General features: G+C 51.0%; 2 protein-coding genes across 2 annotated transcripts; one reads left to right on the top strand and one right to left on the bottom strand.

Moving 5' to 3' along the window:
• Positions 1-5,207: 5,207 nt before the first annotated feature.
• LOC142403630 (olfactory receptor 6E1-like) lies at positions 5,208-6,192 on the top strand. The gene is given in 2 exon segments (XM_075489866.1): positions 5,208-5,948; positions 5,950-6,192. Coding segments are annotated over 2 exon segments (984 nt in total).
• A 5,139-nt stretch (positions 6,193-11,331) lies between these two features.
• On the bottom strand, positions 11,332-12,297 carry LOC142403588 (olfactory receptor 14C36-like). The gene has a single exon (XM_075489832.1). The coding sequence runs from the start codon at positions 12,295-12,297 to the stop codon at positions 11,332-11,334; it is 966 nt and encodes a 321-aa protein (XP_075345947.1).
• Between the last annotated feature and the right edge of the window lie 9,140 nt (positions 12,298-21,437).

Below are 21,437 nucleotides of genomic sequence, written 5' to 3'. Positions count from 1 at the left end.
ACTGCCTAGAGCATGGTCTCCAGTGAAGTCAGAATTGGAGGTGAGTGCTGTGTCCAGTGGGATCTTGAAAACCTCAAAGGATGGACATTCCATAGCCTGCCTGGGGAACCTGGTCCAAGGTCTGTCTGTCCTTATGATCAATGTTCTTCCTGTTCCAGGTCAGCATCTCCCCCTCTTTCAGGTTATGACCATGTCTTTTGTCTTTCTGCCATGCACCTCTGTAAAGAGCCCAGCAGCTCTGCCTTTCCAGTAACCTCCTCTTAGGTTCTGCAAGGCTGCTGGTACATTCTCTTTAAGCTGTCTCTTCATCAAGCTAAACGAGAGCCACTTGCCTCAGCTTGTCCTCACAGCTCAGGTGCACTGTGCCCCTGACCATCTAGTGGTCTCTGCTGAGTTCATGAAGGCTTGTATGTGTCTGTCTTGTACGGGGTGGTGGGGTGCCGGGTGCAGCATTCCAGATGTGATTGGATGAGTGCTGGTCTAATGAGCCTGTCTATTGCCTACTCTCCTGTTGATACAATGCCATGTTCTGTTAGCCTTCTGTGCTTTCAGGACTCAGTGCTGAATCCAGGCTGACCTACTGTTCACCAAGGTCTGCAGATCCTTGTCAGCAGAGTTGCTACCCAGTCACTCCATCTGCTCTATCTATCACCATTCTAGAGCGTTAGTCTGTGCCACGTTTCCTTCTGTCAGGATGGATGGGGACATTTCTTTTTGGTCCAGTCCTCCAACGCCAAAGGAATTGGCATTGCTGTCTAGCTCCCTGGAAATGGCAGTCTGCCTGTTGAACAAATTGACTGCAGCCCTCTGGTTTTGTGTCTTCCAAAAACTTGAGGAGGTCCATCTTGTATCCTTCTCAGGTCACTGGTAAAGCTAGTAACCAGGAGAGGTCTCAGAGCAGACTCCCAGAGAGTTCTGTTTGTAGCCGGCCTTCGGGTAGAGTGTGGACTATTCCCCATTACCCTTTGGGAGCACTAATCCAGCCAGGTTTTCATCCAGTCTTGTATAACATCCAGGCCATAATGTCCCAGGTTGGAGACAAGGACTTCTGAGGACCAGAATGGTCAGAGAGACTCTTTCTCCAGGCCTGCAGACTGAGCTGACACTGGCTAGCCAGGGGGTCAAAAGTGGCTTGTCTTCTTCCAAGTCTGCAGCAAAACAAACATCAGGAAATCCTTCTCTTTTATCTCCCCTCAGGCCTACTTCTCTGCTTAGCTTCATGGACTCAGTTCAACTGCTCTTGAATTTGTCAGAGGGCTGAGGGAATTAATTAACCTCAGTGACCCTGATCAGCCTCAGCTGATGCCTTCATCCTGCTGATGCCATCATGCCATCATGGCCTAGGAGCTCTAGGCCTTAAGTCCCAACCTTACCCTGTGCTGTAGGAATGCTGGTCTCCAGATCAGCCTCTGACTCTCCCATGCCCATGCCCATGCCCATGCCCATGCTCTCATCTGGCCACAGAGCCCTTTGATCTGGGCCTCAACTGCAGACTGACTTCCTGGCTTGACCTTGGCACTGCCATATCACTATGGGCCTGCTTGGCGATCGCTGGACCTGAACCTCATCCTAATGAATGGATTGACTTCCTGGCTTCACTGCAGGCCACCATCCCCAGGCCTGTCCTGCTTGCCTTGCTCAGATACTGTGGGGCTGGGGCCTGGCTGGAGAGGCACCTGTGCTGCCAGCCATGGTGTCTCCTTCAGCTTCCAGCTCTCCTTCCTGTAGGGAGCAGCGCTGCTCTTGCTGCTCCCTGACAGAGGAGTTCTCTTCTGTACAGCTACAGACATCTTTATTACAACACCTGCTCCTGACCTCATCATCTACCCTCACTTCTGATTCAGCAGGAAGAAAATACCCCCACAGTACCCCCAAAGGTATTCAGGAAGTATAACTCATCCCACTTCATGTGGACAGCTGAAATCACTCTCCAATCATCTGTTTCTCTCCAGGGACCATCTTTCTTCCTCCAGATGAACACATGGTCCTCTTGGCCAATGGAAAAAAGAATAGAAAGCAGGTGACTTATCAGATGAATGTGAAAGCAATAGTCTAAATTAAGGTCAAAATCTCAGGTCTGAACTGAAAGTGTATTAAGATGTAAGCTCACATCTGATCTCTAAATTCAGCATCTGATGTGAGGCCCTTTTCTGTGGTCAGTGGAGAGAGATCCGTTAAGTGGTGAGCATACAGTCACCCAACTTAGGACGTGATGAATCACAAAAGGGAAATTTTCCTCTCCCCATGGGTAGCAGAAGGAAGCAAGAGGAGTGGCTCAGAAAAGGTGATCTGGGAGGGGTTCATCTCAGGTAGTTGTAAATGTCTCCACAGAAGCCATTAGCAATGAGTCAGTCTCATAAATCCAAAGAAGGACGTCCTTTCAAGGTAAAATTTGTCTGAGCTGACTGAAAGTGGTTTTGTCTTTGGTTCACTGGCAACCCACAAAACATGTAGTAGCCTCCTGGCTGTACAAAAGAAAGGATTGTTTTGAACTGGATCAGAATAGTTCTTTGTTCATTTAACAAAGTCCTGGAAGTGAACTTGGATGCTTCTTTTATTTATTTATCTGCATTTTCAATTCAGTGACTAAAAAAACCAATAAAATCCATTATTCAACCAGCTGAAGTGCCAGAGAGGTGGATCGTTATTTAGGGGATTCTCATCCACCTAAGGAAGTGTGGTATTTACTGTCCACATCCATTACAGGGAGGAGACCCTGCTCCTCAGGCCATGCTGCTCATGGTGCATAACTGCTATGTCTCCTGGGTCTCATCTGGCCTACGAGGATTCCCTCACTACAAGGAAGACATTGAGGCACAACTTGAGGCCATTTCCTCTTCTCCTGTCACTTGTTACTTGGGAGAGGAGAATGAGACCTACCTCGCTACAACCTGCCTTCTGGTTGCTGTAGAGAGCGAGAAGGTCTCCCCTCAGCCTCCTTTTCTCCAGACTAAGGAACCCCAGTTCCCTCAGCCGCTCGTCGTCACGCTTGTGCTCTAGATCCTTCACTAGCTTCGTTGCTCTTCTTTGGACATGCTCCAGCACCTCAATGTCTTTCTTGTAGTGAGGGCCCCAAAAGCGAACACAGTATTCAAGGTGTGGACTCACCCGCGCCAAGTACAAAATGATGATCACTTCCCTAGTCCTGCTGGCCACACTATATCTGGTGCAAGCCAGAATGATTTTTCACAGCAAGAACGTTTTTCCTGAAGGCCTTTTCAGTCATTCAAGAGTTGAAAATCCTCCTTTTCACCCTGCTGCTGGTGATCGATCTGCTCGCTGTCATGCAGAATGCAGTCACCATTGCCATCGTTTGGTTCCACCACTAGTACCACACCCCCAGGTATCCCTTCCTCAGCACCTTCTCCTTCTTGGGTGTTTGGTTCACTTTGGTCATTCCCCCTAACATGTTTGTCAGCCTCACTTGGAGATAAAGGTATCTCTGCGGCTGCTTACAAGTCCCAGACCTTCTTCTCTGTCTCCCTGCGCACAGCTGAGTTTAACCTATGTGTTGTGACGTGTTTCGATTGCTGCAAGGCCATTTGCAACCACTCACACTACTCTGTCCTTACGAACTCCTGGTTGTGCTCCATGCACATGTTTACCTGTTGGGGAATGGCATCTCTAGCCATGCTCAGCCCCACCATCTTGTATGCCATTAGACCCTCGGAGCCCAATGTAGACACTGCTGCTTCTGCGGCGTCATCCCTTTGCTGAGAGCAGCCCGCATGGGTACCAGCTACTATGAAACATGAGCGTTGCTATCTCCTCTGCTGCATTGCTGAGCTCCTTCATGCTGACTACTGTGGTTTATGCCTACATTAGATGCACCATCCTGAGGACACCCTCTGTGCAAAGGCACCATAAGGCCTTCTTCACCTGGATATCCTTCACCTGCATGTCCTATATCTCTTCACTCACTATCGCATATGCTAGCTGAACGTTTGATGATGCGGGGCCTGAAGAGAAGCTGCTTTGTTGTAAGCTGCCTGCAAATTTGCAGGTTCCCCTAGGAGTGTGCATTGAGGAGAAGAACAATTGTACATGATTTAGGTGTCACCCAACAGAGTAAGAGTCTTTGAACCCTTTGAGTCTTTGAATGGACCCAGAAAATGGAAACTGGGACTGTCACCTCTGATTCACTGATTCACTACAGTCCTACCGCTGTAGGTGACTGAGCTTGAGCTTTTGCTCAAATACAGCCAGTGGTTTAACCTCAGCAAGTTTTCCACACGAACCCAGTGCAGAGATTCCCCTACACCAGACTAGAGGCAAAGAACAAGCCAGGCACTTGGGATCTAAGACTAGCCTGAGCCCCAAGCCACAATGTCAAGGCAAACATGGAGCGCTGCCCTAGACAAGAGAAAATGCTAGAGGCTGGTTCTTCCCAACCTATGTCTGGCATGCCAAAGAAAGGTTGCAAACCTCTTCCAGACACTCTTCTCTTGCTCTCCATTTAGGTCAGGACATTGGATAGTAATAGCAATGAGCAACTGTTTGGAAACAAGGGCATTTCAGTGCAGATGGATGTCAGATGAGAGAGTCTGTGTGCCAGACTGTGTGGAATCATAATGAATTTCAGTCATTATTTAGAGTACTAAAGAAGACGAGTTATACTTGGTCCCTAGTCCACCCCCTCCCCCTTTCCCGAAGAAGCAGAGAGCAAGAAGCTGTGGAAGAAAGCAGGGCATTGCAAAAGAGATCCTGTATATTACTTCTTTTGAAATGAACAGATTCTCAGGGATTCCTCGTCCAAAAAGGCAAGTACTGAAAAGTAGAAAGAATAGCTTTCAACATACTGATTGATTTGATTTGATTTGATTTGATTTGGTTTGATTTGATGTGATTTGATTTGATGGTTTAGCATTTGTGCAATAGAAGAGATGAGTTTGGCACTTAGGTGTGACAGATGTTTGCAAGAGGTCTGAGTGAATTTGGAATTTCCCAGAATGGGATCATATAGCTAACAGCCTCTTTACAATCTTCTCTTCTGGAGAAAGAATCCTCTGTGAGTGTTTGAAAAAGGTAGAAAGAAGACAACAAATTCCCTGAGGACTCTAACTGAAATGTCAAACAGAACAATCAGGGTGTGAGAACTGCTTGAAGGACTATGTTTGTGTTAGATAGGAAGACTGCAAGAAAGGAAAGAAGCAGAGAAGGAAGAACTTTTCATGCAGACTGTGAAATCATCACACTTGTTTTTTGCCATGCTCCTGTCTCGGCAGGATGAACTGAAATTCAGCATGGGAGCAGAAAATGAAACTGCAGTGACTGAGTTCATCCTAGCGGGTTTCTCAGGGCTTGATCAAAGACTACAGCTATTTATCTCTCTGGTCCTTCTGCTCCTATACCTGACAACAGTGATGGGGAAGGCAACCATCATTTTCCTCGTGTGTGTGGATCACCGCCTGCAAACCCCCATGTACTTTTTCATCAGCAATCTGGCCTTCCTGGAAGTCTGGTTTACATCCTCCACAAGCATCAAATTGTTTGTGATCCTGGGTTCTGGTAGGAGAACCATCTCACTAAGCAGCTGCTTTGCCCAATCCTGTTTCTATTTTGCCCTGGGCTGTACCGAGTTGGTTCTACTTGTTGTCATGTCCTTTGACCGCTATGTTGCAATCTGCCAGCCTTTGCGTTATGCTGCCATCATGAAGCCTCAGCTCTGCGTCCACCTGGTCATTGCTGCTTGGGTCATAGGCATCACAGTCTTGAGTTACCGTCTGGTCCTCCTCTACAAGCTGACTTTCTGTGGCTCAAATGAGATCCACCATTTTTTTGGTGACAACTCCCCCTTATTCAAACTGTCCTGCTCTGACACCAGCCTGCTGTGGAAAACAGACTCTGTTTTATTATCATGTCTCATACTGGGTTCCCTATGTTTCACTCTGGCATTTTACATGGGCATCCTTTTCTGTATTCTACACCTGCCAGCAGCCTCTGGGAGGAAAAAAAGCTTTTACTACATGTTCTTCCCATCTCACCACCTTGGCCATTGCATATGGGAGCTGCATTGCTCTCTATGTGCGTCCTTCCGAGGATGTTTCCTTGCAGACAAACAGAATTGTAGCTTTGCTGAACACTGTCCTGTACCCATTCTTAAATCCGTTCATCTACAGTCTTAGAAACAAGACTGTGATACTGGCCCTGAACGAAGCCGTTGCCCGTGCAACAACACAGCTTTTCCCCTAATCATGATGCATTTCTGGACAGCAGTTCCCATGAGCTGCTATCATATGTTAAATAACACCAATGCATATGTATGTAACCTGCAAATACAGAAGCCTCAGGAGATTGATGTTCTTGTTGGATTGTTTTTTGGTTAAGTGAGAAGAAGCTCATCTGCACACACCAAGAAGGCACTAACAATGGCAGGAGGAGTAAGTCAGTTAATACCCTGCCCCAGCTGCTCCCAGACCCATCACAGGAGAGCCACCAGCTCATCAAGAGCCCATCCCTACAAACCCAGAAGAGCACAGAGGCACAGTGGCAGGTGGGACCCCAAATTACAGGCTCCTGAGGAATGAAGACCTTGTCCCAGCTCCTTCCAGGGCTGCCCTGGGAGAGCCATCAGCCCCGTTGTCCAGGTGTGAAACCCATCAAGATGAGTCCCTGAGAGCAGCTCTCGGGATCAGCATTTGCACTAAGGGCATTGTTGCCTAGGGGTGTAGGACATGTTATGGGATGCAGGGAAGAGCATTTTTGGATTGCATGAGACTTATTATGGAAGTTTAGGGGTGGATCCTGACCAGTGCCGTCTGTCCTGTCTTCTCATTAAACTTAATTTCTAACTCTTTCCTGTGTGAGGCAATCCCTTTTCTGCATGAACATGTGAGCACAGGGGTGTGAGTGCAGCAATTGTAGCAGGGGGTCAGACAGCCCCTATGTCAATAGTGCCAGCAACGGAGAGACTGGAGTGTGTGTGGAAGGGGGTGTGTGTGACTGGGGTGTTCTGTACTAGCACCTGGAATGGGGCTGCGGCCTCAGGGGCTCATATGTCCAGGTGCCTGCAACTGGGGAGGCTGGTATCCAGGGGCAGCGACTGAAGAGACTGAGTGTCTGAGCCCAGCTGCTGGAGGGATCCACCTTGTACAGCTACAGAGAATAGAATAGAATAGAATAGAATAGAATAGAATAGAATAGAATAGAATAGAATAGAAAAGAAAAGAATGGTTCAGTTGGAAGGGACCTTCAATGGTCATCTAGTCCAAATACCTGACCGCTTCAGGTCTGAGCAAAAGATAAATCATGTTATTAAGGGCATTGTCCAAATGCCTCTTTAAACAGTGACATGCATGGGGCATCAACCACCTCTCTAGGAAGCCTGTTCCAATGTTTGACCACCCTCTTGGTAAAGCAATGCTTCCTAATCTCCAGTCTAAACCTCCCGTGGCGCAGCTTTGAACCATTCCCCCGTGGCCTGTCACTGGATACCAGGGATCAGAGATCAGCACCTCCCTCTCTACTTCCCCTCCTCAAGAAGCTGTAGAGAGCAAGGAGGTTGCCCCTCAGCCTCCTGTTCTCCAAACTAGACAAGCCCAGTGTCCTCAGCCGCTCCTCACAGGACATTCCTTCCACCCTTTCACCAGCTTTGTTGCCCTCCTCTGGACTCATTCGAGTACCTTGCATCCTGCTTAAATTGTGGGGCCCAGAACTGCACACAGTACTCACAGTGAGTCTGCACCATTGCTAAATGCAGCGGGATAATCCCCTCTTTTGGCCGGCTGGCCATGCTGTGTCTGATGCACCCCAGGATGCGGTTTGCCCTCTTGGCTGCCAGGGCACACTGCTGACTGCTACTGAGCCTGCTGTCAACCAGCACCCCCAGAGCCCTTGCTGCAGGGCTGCTCTCCAGCCACTCCTCTCCCAGTCTATAGCTGTGCCCAGCATTATTTTGTCCTAGGGGCAGAGTCCGGCATTTGTTCACGTTAAACATGGTGAGAGTTGCCTCCTCTGGGTCATGGATACACATGTTCAACTGCACAGCGCCCAGGAACTTCAGCAGAGGGGATCTCATAATCAGTGTGCCAACCAGGTGCCTTCTGCTGCCTTATCAGGGCTGCTGGCAAATGTGAGCCTAAAAGCACATATTCCAGCCATGAGTCGAGGCCTGAGCTACCAGCTACTTCCGAAAGAAGTGACCTCACAGTGCCTTTCCCAGCCATGTTCCTGCTGCTGGCCTATCAACTCCAAAGACAGAAGTGACCTCACAGCCACCTTCACAGCCACGTGCCTCCTGCTGTGCCATGAGACCCTGAAGCACAGCTGACCACACCATAGCATTCCCACCCATCTCCTCCTTGTGGCCTATGAGCTGGTCAGATACAGGTCACCTCACATTCCTCTTCTGACACCATGCGACTGCTCCGAGACCTCACGATCCCTGCCCTGCCCCAAGGGGCCAAACAGCTTAAGTAAGGGTGAGGAGAGGGGACGGTGATGAGTGGGTCAGAGCGTGGGAAAGAGGGCTTCAGGGGTTAGGTGTTCAGGTTAGGGCTTTGGGTTTAGAGCTCACCTTTCAGGCTTAAGGGTTAGGCAAAGGCCTAGGGGGAAGGTTTGGTGGTGTGGTGAGGGTGTCTGGTAGTGTTTAAGGTGTGGGCAAGCTTTGTGGGCTAGGGTTTTGTTTAGGGCTGGGCTCAGGGCTAAGATTAAGGCTAGGATCTTAATGCTAAGGATAAAGGCTAGGGTGAGTAAGAGGATAAGAGTAAGGATAAGGGACTATGGGTTTGGGATTTCGCTTAGTCGTAAGGTTTTAGGTTAGGGATAGCCTAACCTCAGGTAGGTTAGTGACAGTGGATTACTGTCAGGGGCAGGAGTAGCATTTAAGGATCATGTTAGGGCTGAAGGTTACTGGTTAGAGATAGTGTAAGGGCTTAACATGAATGTTTTCACAGTCTGTGTTTTCACAGCACCATCGCTATAAGCCATTTGACCTCTACAGGCCTTTTGTGTCTGTTGGCCAAGCCTCTCTTCCCTCACCCAAATCTCCCATTTCTCTTGCCCAGGCTCCTCCTCACCTCCCCAAATGTGTCATCTTGTTGGGGGCAGCTTTCGCATGACCTTCCTGACCTGAGAATATCTCTCTCCCCATTGCTGACCACTCAGAAGTGACCTCACAGCCAGCATCCAAGGGGACACATTGTGCTGCTGTGCTTCCTCTTCACAGCCTCTTCACAGGCCACCCAGCAGCGCTGGAGGAAGGCGATGCCCTGCACCCTGCCAGAGGTACCCTGCCTGCAAACCAGCTCATCACCAGAAGGGTTCCTGGGTTACCTTTCCCACACAGGTGCTTCAGTTACCCCAGGGTATCTTGGATGCAATGGCCACCTCTGTGCGAACAACTGACTCAAGCCCAGAATGTCAATTTTAGAAAAAAGTTGAAACCTGTGCAGAACAAGAACTCTACGTAACAGCTGAAAAAGTCTTAATTTCCAGGGTTGCTAGGCTTTGGATGATTTTTTTATGAGATTTTGCGGAACCCTGAGGGATGCTGCTAGTATCTGGCTCCTCGGAGGACTTTGTACCACTAATGGCAGTTGTTCCTGATAGTCCAGCCAACTTCCCACCCACGACATGATCCACTTCTTCAGTCCAGATGCCAACAGCCTGCTCTAAGGAGACTACGGGAGATCACATCCAAGGACTTGCAAAAGTCCAGGTACACAACATGTCCGTCTTTCACCTCCCACATGGGTTCAGCAACCTCTTTCTTGTCCTTCAAGTGCCTGGAGATGGCTGCAGGAGGACTTGCCCCATCACCTTCCCAGGGACTGAGGGGAAGCTGACCAGCCTGTCATTCTCCCAGTCCTCCTTCTTGCCCTTCTTGAACATGGGTTTGATATTTGCCTTTTCTGAGGACCTTGGAACCTCTCTGATCTCTCTGGCTTTTCCAACATGTTGGAAAGAGGTCTCACGATGACACCAGCGAGCTCCACCAGCACATACCTCTCTGCCTCTGCTCACACCAAAAGCCTTCTCCATGTCCCATGCTTCCAGGGGATTGGTCAGGACACAGCACATGCCAGTCCACGTCCTCTTGGCTGGTTCAAAAGAGAACCAGAAGTTATTTCTTCCTGCAGGCCCACAGCTGCCATGAGCTCTCGATGCAGCTCACAGCTTTCCTGAGTGTTTTTCTCAGTGTCCCACTCCCCCCAGGGGATTGAGCAGGGGCCTGAGGATGATGTAGAAAATGGGCTTTGCCAAACTCTCTCAGGACAGCTGTTCTGGGCAACATACACCCAAGGATGAGGGTGTCATAGAAAACAGTGGCACTAGTGGGCTGAGAGGAGCAGGTGGAGAAGGCCTTCTGCCTGCGCATACTGGATGGGAGATCTGCCCCAGCACTGCAGCTCTGATGCATGCACAGGATGCCCATGTGAACAGGAAGGGGAGGATGGGATCTAAAAAGCAGGTTCTAAAAGGCAAGAGCATGAGTGTCACGGTGTCACTGTGTGAGAGCTCCAGCAATGGGGTGAATTCACAGAAGAAGTGGTCCACTCCAGTGAGGCCACAGAACTCTCTCTGGGACATGACTGAAATGATTACTGTAGTTGCCAGAAATCCCCCTAGCCAAGGTGCAGCTGTCCTCTGGAGACAGATGTCCCCGTTCATGAGTCTTGTAGAGAGCAGGGGGTGGCACACAGCCCGCTACTCATCATAGGATGTGGTCACCAGTAGTAAACCCTCTGTACATGCCAAATGTGCAGGAAACAGTACTAACAAAGTGATGAGCAGAGATGGTGCTGTCCCCAGTCATGAAGTGGGCCATCACCTGGGGCAGGGTGCTGGATCTGTAGAAGGTCTCCAGGGAAGACAAATGCCCCAAGAAGCAGCTCATGGGAGTGTACAGATGCCGGTTTGCCACCACCAGCATGATGATGAGAGTTTTCCCAAGCACAAACACCATGCAGGTCATGAGAGAGAGGAGGAAGAGATTTGTCTAAGGGCTGGGAACATTCTCCCTTCCAGGTAGGGGGGACTCCGTGATTGCCCCATTGCCCTGTCTCCAAGGAAGCTTTTAGGTCCTTCTTTTCCCCTCTAACTTGGGAGGGAACCAATGAGGAAAAACATTTGGCTCGGTTTTAGTTGCTTGGGTCTCAGACAGACCAGACAATGCAAGTACATTTATTTTGTTTAATTAGAGAAGGAGTATAGCTCCTTATTTACCCAGTTGCTGGGTCACACTAGTGAGGTAGATAATGAAGCAGAAGTGGAGTGTCCATATCTCTTTGTGGACAACATGATCACAAGTGAAAAAAGCAATAAAATAAAAAAGCAAGAATGACAAGCACAGAAACTAATAAAGAAAGGCTGGGCCTGTACTGAGTGACATTATGAGCCATCTGTTGAAGAAGATGGACACACTACAGTTTTTGGAAAACATTCAGTCATCAGTTTCCAGACTGCTACCTTGAGCTCCTGGTTCCTCAAGCTGTAGATGAGGGGGTTGACTGCTGGAGGCACCATCGAGTACAGACCAGCAACCACTAGATTCAGGGATGGGGAGGAGATGGAGGGAGGCTTCAGGCAGGCAAACAAGGCAGTGATCAAAAACAGAGAGACCACAGCCAGGTGCGGGAGGCACGTGGAAAAGGCTTTGTGCCGTCCCTGCTCAGAGGGGATCCTCAGCACAGCCCTGAAGATCTGCACATAGGACAGCACAATGAAAACAAAACACCCCAAAAAGACAAAAGCACTGAACACAAGAAGTCGAAATTCCCTGAGGTAGACATCTGAGCAGCAGAGCTTGAGGATCTGGGGAAATTCACAGAAGAACTGCTCCACAGCATTGCCCTTGCAGAGTGGTATTAAAAATATATTGGCAGTGTGCATCAGAACATAGAGGAAACCACTGCCCCAGGCAGCTGCTGCCATGTGGACACAAGCTCTGCTGCCCACGAGGGTCCTGTAGTGCAGGGGCTTGCAGATGGCAATGTAGCGGTCATAGGCCATGACAGTGAGAAGAAAATACTCAGCTGAAATGAAAAAGACAAACAGAAAGACCTGTGCAACACATCCTGTGTAGGAGATGGCCCTGGTGTCCCACAGGGAATTGGCCATGGCTTTGGGGACAGTGGTGGAGATGGAGCCCAGGTCAAGGAGGGAGAGGTTGAGGAGGAAGAAGTACATGGGGGTGTGGAAGTGGTGGTCACAGGCTACGGTGGTGATGATGAGACCGTTGCCCAGGAGGGCAGCCAGGTAGATGCCCAGGAAGAGCCAGAGGTGCAAGAGCTGCAGCTCCCGTGTGTCTGCAAATGCCAGGAGGAGGAATTCAGTGATGGAGCTGGCATTGGACATTTGCTGCTTGTGGGCATGGGCACCTGTCCAAGGAGGAAAAGGCAGTGAGAAGTTAAGGCAGAGTTCTCTGAGCAAAACCTATTCCAGTTCTCATGGAAACCCCCCAGACTTCCTTGCCCCTTTCAGGTAGACCTTTGTCATGTCCCTTTTATGAGCTCTGCGTGGTGTTGGCAGAGGGTGCCATTGGGAGCAGGGAGCTCTGCTGTGGACTCTTGACGTGTCCGTCCTGCCCTATAGCAAAAGGTAAACAGGAACACAGGGCCATCTCGGATTAAATCCGCCTTTGATACCAATGAGCTTTGCAGCATTATTGCTCCCATTTCACCTGAGAGCAGAGGAGAGCTGTGGGGATTTTGGTTTGTGTATTTTGTTCTAGTTGCCTCACCACAACTGAGGAGTGTTTTTAAGGCAGAAAGCCTTGGCATTCCTCTTGCACTCCAAGTGAAACCGTGTGGGTGCTGACAGGCAAAGGGACTGTCCCTTAGTGCAGGCTATGGAGAGCTGCTCTCTCCATCAGCCCTGGTCTCAGCTGCCCTTTCCTTGCAGCTCTTTGCGCAGGACGATGATCACACCCCGATGATCCCCTGAGGAGAAACGGGACACTGCTGAGAGCAGAGGAATCCAGTTTCTCAGTGCAGATCTCCAAAGCCCTCCCTGCCATCTCATCGTACCTGAGGAGGATCTCAGCTCCCCCCTCCCAGCCAGGGACACACAGGGCTCATTGCAGCTGCCCACATAGAGATGATGAGCAGCATTGCCATGGCCTTAGCACCGAATATTCTTCTCCATGGGGCTCCCTCCTCTCTAGGGCACAGAGATGCCATGGGAGAGCTGTGCCCTTGTGGGGAGGCAGCCTGCAGCCCAGCAGGACCCCCAGCAAATAGTCAAAAATCCTGAGGATGGGGTGCCCTGAAGTGAGGGTCAGCTCATTGCCAGCCCCACACACTGCAGTGCCCAGAGCCCCCAGGTAAGGTGGGGACAAAAGCAGCAAGGACAGGAGGGGAAACACAAAGAAATACCCCAATGCTCCTGCCAAGGGAGGAAGGACAGGGACAGACAAACAGGCCCTCAGGTGTTTCTCCTTATGGGGTGTCAGGCTGCTAAGAAGAAGACTCAGCATGAAACCCCAAGACCCTGGGGGCAGAAGCTGTGCTGGATGGGAGAGGAGATCAGGGGGATGCTCCAGGAAAGTGTTTGTGCTGCAGGGGATGTCAGGGAGGTGCCCAAAAGCCCCTCCCATGGCATTGCTGGCAGCAGCTCCCTCTCCCTGCCTGCCCATGACTCTGCTGCCTGGAGCTGGCTCTGCTGGGAGCTGCTTCTCTGTCCCCATGTGTCCTCCCTGTCTGTGCTCACAGACCCCATCCCACCCGCTGTGTTCTCTGCTCTGCCCTGCAGAAACCTCTTAGTAGCAAGGCACTGACCAGGGACATCTCTGTATATACAGGAGCTCAGGAGACACTCAGAGAAGTCCTAGTTAGAACGGGGGTCTTCTCCAGAGTGCAGAAAAGATTTCCATCAACCACTGCCCACCCAGCCAACCAAGAAGAGAAAACTCAAAGCACTGACTCCTTCCATTTAATGTAATCCCCATTTTGACCTTTCTCTGGAAAAGTCCCCTTGGAAATGCCCTGGGGGTAACCTGGAGCTGTGAGCAGCCCTGGTCCATGCAGCACCCTCTCAACAGCAGGACCCTGCCTGCCCTGCCAGGAGTTGCTCCTTCCACACAGAGCTTCCCCCCGCAGCGCCATGGGGAGCTCCCCGGGCGTGCTGAGTGCGGACCCGGGCAGGCAGCAGGGTCCCTGCCCTGGCACACAGCCCCCTGGGGCACAGGGACCCTGCTCTGAAGGACAGCCCTGGGCAGCCCTGCCTGCACACCCAGCTTGACACCCCTGCAGCCATCCCCAGGAGAACCTTCTGACAGTGCAACGGGGAAGCCCTGCTCTGGACTACGTCCTCCTTCTTCACCCCAGAGAAGCCAAGACAGACATCCTCACAGGTCCTATCAGTCATGGCATGTGCCAGCTCTGCAAGACTCATCTGCATTGCCCTGCTGCCAGAGACTTACTGTGTCAAATGCTGTGAAGATTTCTCTGTGAACAAGCTCAGCTCTGTCCTCCCACCCCAGACTGCCTTTAAGCTCTCTCTGCCGCACTCGTCTCCCCTCGGTGCCTGCAGACACTGCCCTCAGCCCTGCTGCACTTTCTGGAGGAGCCACTCCTGGGCAGAGCTGTCTCTCTGCAGTGCTGCCCGCTTGCCATGAGCTCCCTGCATCCCAGGAGCCCGGCCCAGCTGAGCAGCAGAGGAGCAGCCCAAGGCAGCACTTCCTCTGCCCCTCTGGGCTCCCTCCACGTGTCCCTGGGGCTCCAGGGGAACCTGCTGTGAAACAGGCTGAATGTTCCCTCCCTCAGCTGCAGAGAGACACTTCTTTCCTTCAGTGGCATTGCTCCTCTCGGAGACAGAGTTAGGGCTAAAAATCACCTTTTTTGTCTTCTTATTCGGCAGGACAGCCAGACAATGACAGGCAGGGATCTTCTTTAGTCCTGCTGAGGGAAGGGATTCAGCTGAGTCAATCGAGGCATCTCAGCCTGTGTTTCATTTGTTAGCGCTGGAGGGGGACCGAGCTCCCTCCCATGCCTGTCACAAACCCACAGAAGGTGGCATTCCTCTTGCCTCAGTTGAGGCCTGCGTTAAAGAGGCACCTGCATGTGAGGTCCTTGTCTCAGCTTCCGTGGTAATTGATGAAGAGGTGGGGCAGGAGGTGGCTGTTTAGATGAAATATCTGGTGAGGTTTGAGGTACCAGAGGTTGCCCAAGGCATGTGCAAGACAGCTGCACCTGCCCCTATTTACTATCTTCTGGCAGCCTACACTGCCTCCTGACCAAATAGTGTCCTGTGTCATAGGGAGAGCTGCGTTTCTCTGTCTTTTCCATCAGCTGGCTTGCCTAGATCTCCACTGACTATAACAATGGTTTTCATCCCCACATTGCCTAATCATATTCTGGACAGTTACTCTATTTAATGTGCAAATACAGGCCTGTAGTGTTACATGAGATGCCAAGGCTCTGGCACAGAACGACATGCGGCTGGCAGGTACAGCCCAGGAAAGCCATCCCCATTCAGAGCAAGAGTGTGACGGACACCCCGGAGAGCACTGCAGACAGGTTCGGTGCCTTTGTGCAAGCCACGGATTGTCACCACTGCACTGTGGCAAGATCTGTCCCTTCTCTACCCAGGAGACGTAGGGCAGTCCAGGAACACAAGGCACACCACACTGGGGTCTCCACTGGTGTGACTACATTCTCAGACTGCTGGTTATTTCCTCCACCAACCTTTACGCAGCCCCTTGAGGATACAGCCAAGGAACGGACCAACAGTTTTGACAGTGGGCCTGTCAGCAGCACCTTGTCATTCATGGAGATCACCCTCCCATCCACCCTCAGGGGCAGCAGAGACACCACTGAAGTAAACCCATTTCTTTCCAGGGCTGCATTTCCCAGCCCTGTTTCTCTCTGTCCCTGGGGACAGCAGGGTTGCCTCACTCTCTTGGCATCCAATTTCAGCTTTAGTCTTCCATCTGCTTTCCACCCTGGCATGTCTCTGCTCTGAAGCAAAGCCTTTGCACACACGGGGTTTTGGAGGCTTGCTACCAGGTTTCCCCTGAGGTGCTGCAGCCCAAATGTGCACCCTTGCCCCCAGCCAGGGGCAGAGCCAGGACGAGCTGGAGCCTGTGCTTCTTGGCGTCGATGGAGTAACTGCCAAGGCGTGGTAGAACAAGTCACACAGCTTGGGGTGCTGCAATGGATGGGTACAGGCTTTTCAGGACAGGTGGACTGGAAGGATCAGGAGTGGGGTTTCTCTCAAAGTGAAGAAGGTGCTGGGATGTTGTGAGAGACTGAAAGAGTTAATGTCTCAAACATTGTGGCGACTTGAGGCGCTATTTGCATGGCGACGGCAGGTCGGCGAGCACGGGGTGGGGGAGAGCAAGAGCGGGACGTGGAGAGCGCGTCAGAGGATGCGCAGTTCCGGGTTCTGCCAGACCTGACCATGTATGGCCAGAGGTCACACAGAGTTTATCTGAGGAAGGGGCTTGCAACCGCCCGAGAGACCCCTCGCGACCACCCCCCTCCCCCAGCACCTGCGCAGAACTTTCTAGAACAAGAACCATGTAAGTCCTGAAGGGGCGTACCTGGAGGAGGGGATTAGCCTATAAAAGGCTTGCCCCCCCCCCCCCAGGGAAGGGCACGCACACCCACCACTGGAGGATTGCCACATCTGTCATCGTCATCGCGGGATCCAAGGGTGGTGATACTTTTTCTTTCTCTTTCCTCCTCTCTTCTCCTTGCCTTTTCTTGCTTCTCTCTTCCTCTGCTTTTCCAATATATATATGCAAGTTTGGGATCGGGTTGCCCAGAAAGTAGCTCCATTGCCAAACGCCTTTGTTCGTTCGTTAAACTCGTCAGGTCGTTAAGTTTGTCCGTTTGTGGAATTCGCCACTTAATAAAGTTGCTGGCCAGACTGTTCCTCTGGGTCATTGTCGTGACTCTGCTGACCACACGGCTCTGCCGAGCAGAGATCGGCTTTTGTCGGTACTCAAACAGTTGGGGAATCGAAAAGATTCCCCCCTCTTGCAACCCACCGAGTGGGACAAGACATTAATTTGGTGTCAGAAGTGGGATTCCCTGACTTGATCAGTGAGAGGAACAGGGAGGGGATATCGATTGAATCAAGAAGGGAGGACATGAATTGGCTGAGTCCGAGTCCTCCGGCAGATAGATGATCATGGCTTCCTGGGTTCAGCCTGATCTGGACTGCTCCCCTTTGTTGTTAGAGTTGTTAAAACCTGTTGTTTTGGGTGTTTTGGTAGCTGCGCTGATGGCAGCCAGAAATATAAGTGCACGGTAAAATGGGCTGAGCGAGAGGTGAGCAAATCGTCACAAGATTTGGATAAAAGCTTGCAAGCGGAGCTGGAAGCCGAGCAGAAAAAACGGGTGCGATCGGAAATAGCAGTGACTAGGTTGCAGAATCAGTTGCGCGACGCTTTTGTCAGGGTGTGCGAGTTGTGGTCGGAGCTAGCGGAGGCGCGGAGGGAGGATCTGGTGAGAGAGTGTGGGCACTGCGGTCTGTCTAAGGAACGCGAGCTGGCTGACGGGGGGGTAGCTGGCCACTACCCCTGGGAGGAAATGGAACGGGCAAAGAGCCAACATGATGAGAGAACTGCTCCCCAACTCCGCCCGCTTATTAAAACGGAATTTCAATATGAAGGGGGTACCGATACTGTGCCGGAAATCATAACAAAAGAAATACCCTATATTACAACTGAATTGGCGAAATCACAAGATCGATATAGTAGGCTCCCTAGAGAAACGGAGACAGAATATGTGTGGAGGGTCTCCCTCACGGGGGGGGACAGAATTAAACTTTCTGAGGAGGAGGCGCAGGGATACTGGGGTCCAGGCGTGTTTCTAACCGTCCCCGACACTCAAGCCCCCTGGTCCCTCACTCAAAGGGCGGCATACTGGGCTGGAGGGCTAGACCCCATGGAACGGGGAGATCTGGTGAGCATCCCCACTCCGGGACTGGATCAAATTACCAAGAGCGTGCAGAAAGCTGCCTGCCTCCATCTCATGCATGACCGGCACTTAATACCCCATCAGCCCTCCCCGATGTTGCTAAAAGCCAACCCCAATCGAATGAAACCCCTGATAAAGGGCCTCCCTGACCCCCTAAAGCTATATGCCATACAAATCCAGGACCACCTAAGGGCAGCGCTCCCAATTCAGGAGCATTTAACAGAAATGCTAATGCCAGGGAGAAACCAAACGCAGTCCACTCCGGCGGAATTCCCCCTCACCTGGGGAGGGGTTGCGCCGGAGCTGATCAATTATAGCCGCAACGTGGGAATCTCCAGAGGGGAACAAAGGGGTAAAGCTACAGTTAGGAGAACCGAATTAGACAATCGGCCTTTAAACGGCCTACCCCCCGGAAGAAACCTAGGGTCAGGGATGACGAGGAGCCAACTCTGGAGGGAGGGCTTACATAAGGAAATACCTAGAGAACTTATGAATGGGTTATCTCTTTCTAACTTGCAGTTATTAGTACAAGGGTGGAAAGACCCAGATGAGACTTACAGGAGAGAAGAGAAGACCCCGGCTGAATCGAACTCTCCCTCTGCCCCCTCCGCAGAACATCAGGGTACTGAAGCCAGGTCAGGAAACCTGTTCCGCCGTCCCTATTAAGTGAGCCAGGGGACGGCTTGTGGACTTATGTAAGACGGCTCACAATGAATCAACAGGGAGACTTGATGATTACCTTCCCTATAGGCCCCCACAAAACACCACTTACCTTTTCAGTGGACACCGGGGCACAAATGTCAGCTCTGCGTGCAGACGTGGCTGCCCGCAATGACATCGTAACAGATAAAAGGAAAATATGGGTTACCGATGCGTTTGGAAATTCCCTCCCCCAAAACACGGCCACGGTGAAGTGTTGGTTGCTCGAGGAGGACAGCCCCATTTGGGTAGTTATGGCTGTTGGCCCTTATCCAGTAAACATTCTGGGACTTGACGTATTAAAAGGGAGAGGGTGGGAGGACTCCAGCGGGAAGAAATGGAAATTTGGCTCCCCCACCACCACCTCAGTGCGACTGTTACAGATGGCCCCAACACTTCCCCCATCTAAAATAGTAAACGTAAAACCTTACCCCCTACCGTTGGGAGCCAGAGAAGGAATTAGCCCGGTGATAAAAGAGCTACAAGAGCACGGGGTGATTATCCAAACCCACTCCCCTTACAATTCCCCAGTGTGGCCCGTGCGCAAGCCAAATGGGAAATGGCGATTGACAATTGACTATCGGCGCCTTAATGCGGGCACTGGCCCACTAACAGCAGCTGTTCCCAATATAGCTGAACTGAACTAGTCTCCACTATCCAAGAACAGTCACATAATATTCTAGCCACTATTGACGTTAAAGACATGTTTTTCATGGTACCTCTGCAGGAAAACGATAGGGGCAGATTTGCATTCACCTGGGATGGTATTCAATACACCTTTACCCGCCTCCCACAAGGCTACAAACATTCACCTACCCTAGCACACCATGCTCTAGCCCAGGCACTAGCAGAAGCCCCTCCTCCCGAGGAGGGAGTAAGAACCTACCAGTACATCGACGATGTACTGATAGGGGGGGCTGATACCACCACCGTGGAGAAAACCCAGAAAAATATAATTACCCACTTGGAAGGACTGGGCCTTCAAATCCCTGTGGAGAAGGTACAATTACCTGCCCCTGAGCTGAAATTTTTGGGCATATGGTGGAAAGGTGGTACAGTTTGCATACCTCCTGAAACCCTGACTACCTTAGAGCAGGTAAGAGTCCCCGAGAACAAAAAGGAACTGCAACATGCTTTGGGCTTACTGGTCTTCTGGCGAAAACACATTCCAGATTTCTCTATTATAGCTCGCCCTCTGTACGACCTAACGCACAAAAGAGCCGCCTGGGATTGGACTCCTGTTCACGAGGAGGCTCTAAAGCTGTTAGTTTTTGAGGCGGGAGTATATCAGGCCCTGGGTCCGATACACCCGATGGACACGTTCCAGATTGAATGGGGTTTTGCAATCCACGGGGCATCAATACATATATGGCAAAAAGGACCAGAGGGCCCCACTCGCCCCCTTGAATTCTTCTCGCGCAGTTTCAAAGATGCAGAGAAGCGGTATGCAACCTGGGAGAAGGGGCTATTTGTAGTAACCTTGGCCCTGCAGGAAGTGGGAAAGATTATACGGAAACAATCTATAATTTTGCGAGGGCCCTTTAAGGTTCTGAGGCCTGTCCTGGCGGGCACCCCACCTCCCATGGGAGTTGCGCAAAGGGAAACAGTCAGAAAATGGTATGCTCAATTAGAGCATTACAGCCACGCATATCAGGTGGAGGAAGGAACACCCAGAATACTTCAAATACAAGACAGATCATCTGTTCCCCTGGAAAAGGAGGTTCCCCCTACCTACATAAGGGAGGCTCCTCCCTATGAGCCCCAGCTGAAAAATGTATGGTTTACAGATGCCTCTTCAAAAAGGGAAGGTAGGGTTTGGAAGTATCGGGCAGCAGCTTTGTGTGTCGACTCCGGAGGGCAGATCATAACCGAGGGTGAAGGCAGCGTACAAGTAGGGGAACTGGTGGCAGTCTGGAGTGTAGTTACCAGAGAAAAAGACAATACCAACCCTGTGTACATCTATACGGACTCATATGCTGTATTTAAAGGATGCAGCGAGTGGCTCCCTTTTTGGGAGCAGAATCAATGGGAGGTAAACCGGGTGCCGGTATGGCAAAAGGAAAAATGGGAAGACATTCTGCAAGTAGCTAAGAGAACCCCTATATTAATAGGCTGTGTGGCTGCCCACCAGGGAGGGAACCACCCCACACACATTTTAAATAACCAAGTAGACTTACTTACCCGCGTGGCTGTGATGACAATAGAAGCAGAAGAGGAAAAATGGGAGCATCTATTAGAGTGGCTGCATGTAAAACGCAGCCACTCAGGAATTAAAGACCTCCTCAAGGAAGCTGGGAGCAGAGGATGGCCTGTCAATAGGGAAATGTGTGGCACTGTGATTTCTACGTGTGGTCTATGTCGTACTCGGCTGGAAAAACACCCCTACAAGATCCTCCACTCCACCTCCGGGATGGGAAGGGCTTATGGGAGACCTGGCAGGTCGACTTCATAGGGCCTTTCAGGAAATCGGAGGGGAAGCGATATGTGTTAGTAGGGGTAGAAGCTGCGTCCGGACTTGTTCAGACTGCAGCTGTGGCACGAGCGACAGGAGAAAGTACGGTGAAGGGGTTAAAGTTCTGGTTTAGCGTCCCACCTAAGCCTCACTCGATACAATCAGATAATGGCAGTCACTTCACCGCAGGGGTGGTTCAGGAATGGGCAATGGCCGAGGGGATACAGTGGATATTCCACACTCCCTATTACCCCCAAGCAAACGGGATAGTAGAAAGAACCAATGGAACGGGCAAAGTGCCAACATGACGAGAGAACTGCTCCCCAACTCCTCCCACTTACTGAAAAGCAATTTCAATATGAAGGAGGTGCCGATACCGCGCCGGAAATCATAACAAAAGAAATTCCCTATACTGCAAC

The sequence above is a fragment of the Mycteria americana genome, unplaced genomic scaffold (assembly GCF_035582795.1).
Source record: "Mycteria americana isolate JAX WOST 10 ecotype Jacksonville Zoo and Gardens unplaced genomic scaffold, USCA_MyAme_1.0 Scaffold_39, whole genome shotgun sequence".
NCBI classification, from domain to species: Eukaryota; Metazoa; Chordata; class Aves; order Ciconiiformes; family Ciconiidae; genus Mycteria; species Mycteria americana.
The sequence above is the reverse complement of the archived record's forward strand: the minus strand, read 5'-3'. Positions and strand labels throughout refer to the sequence as shown.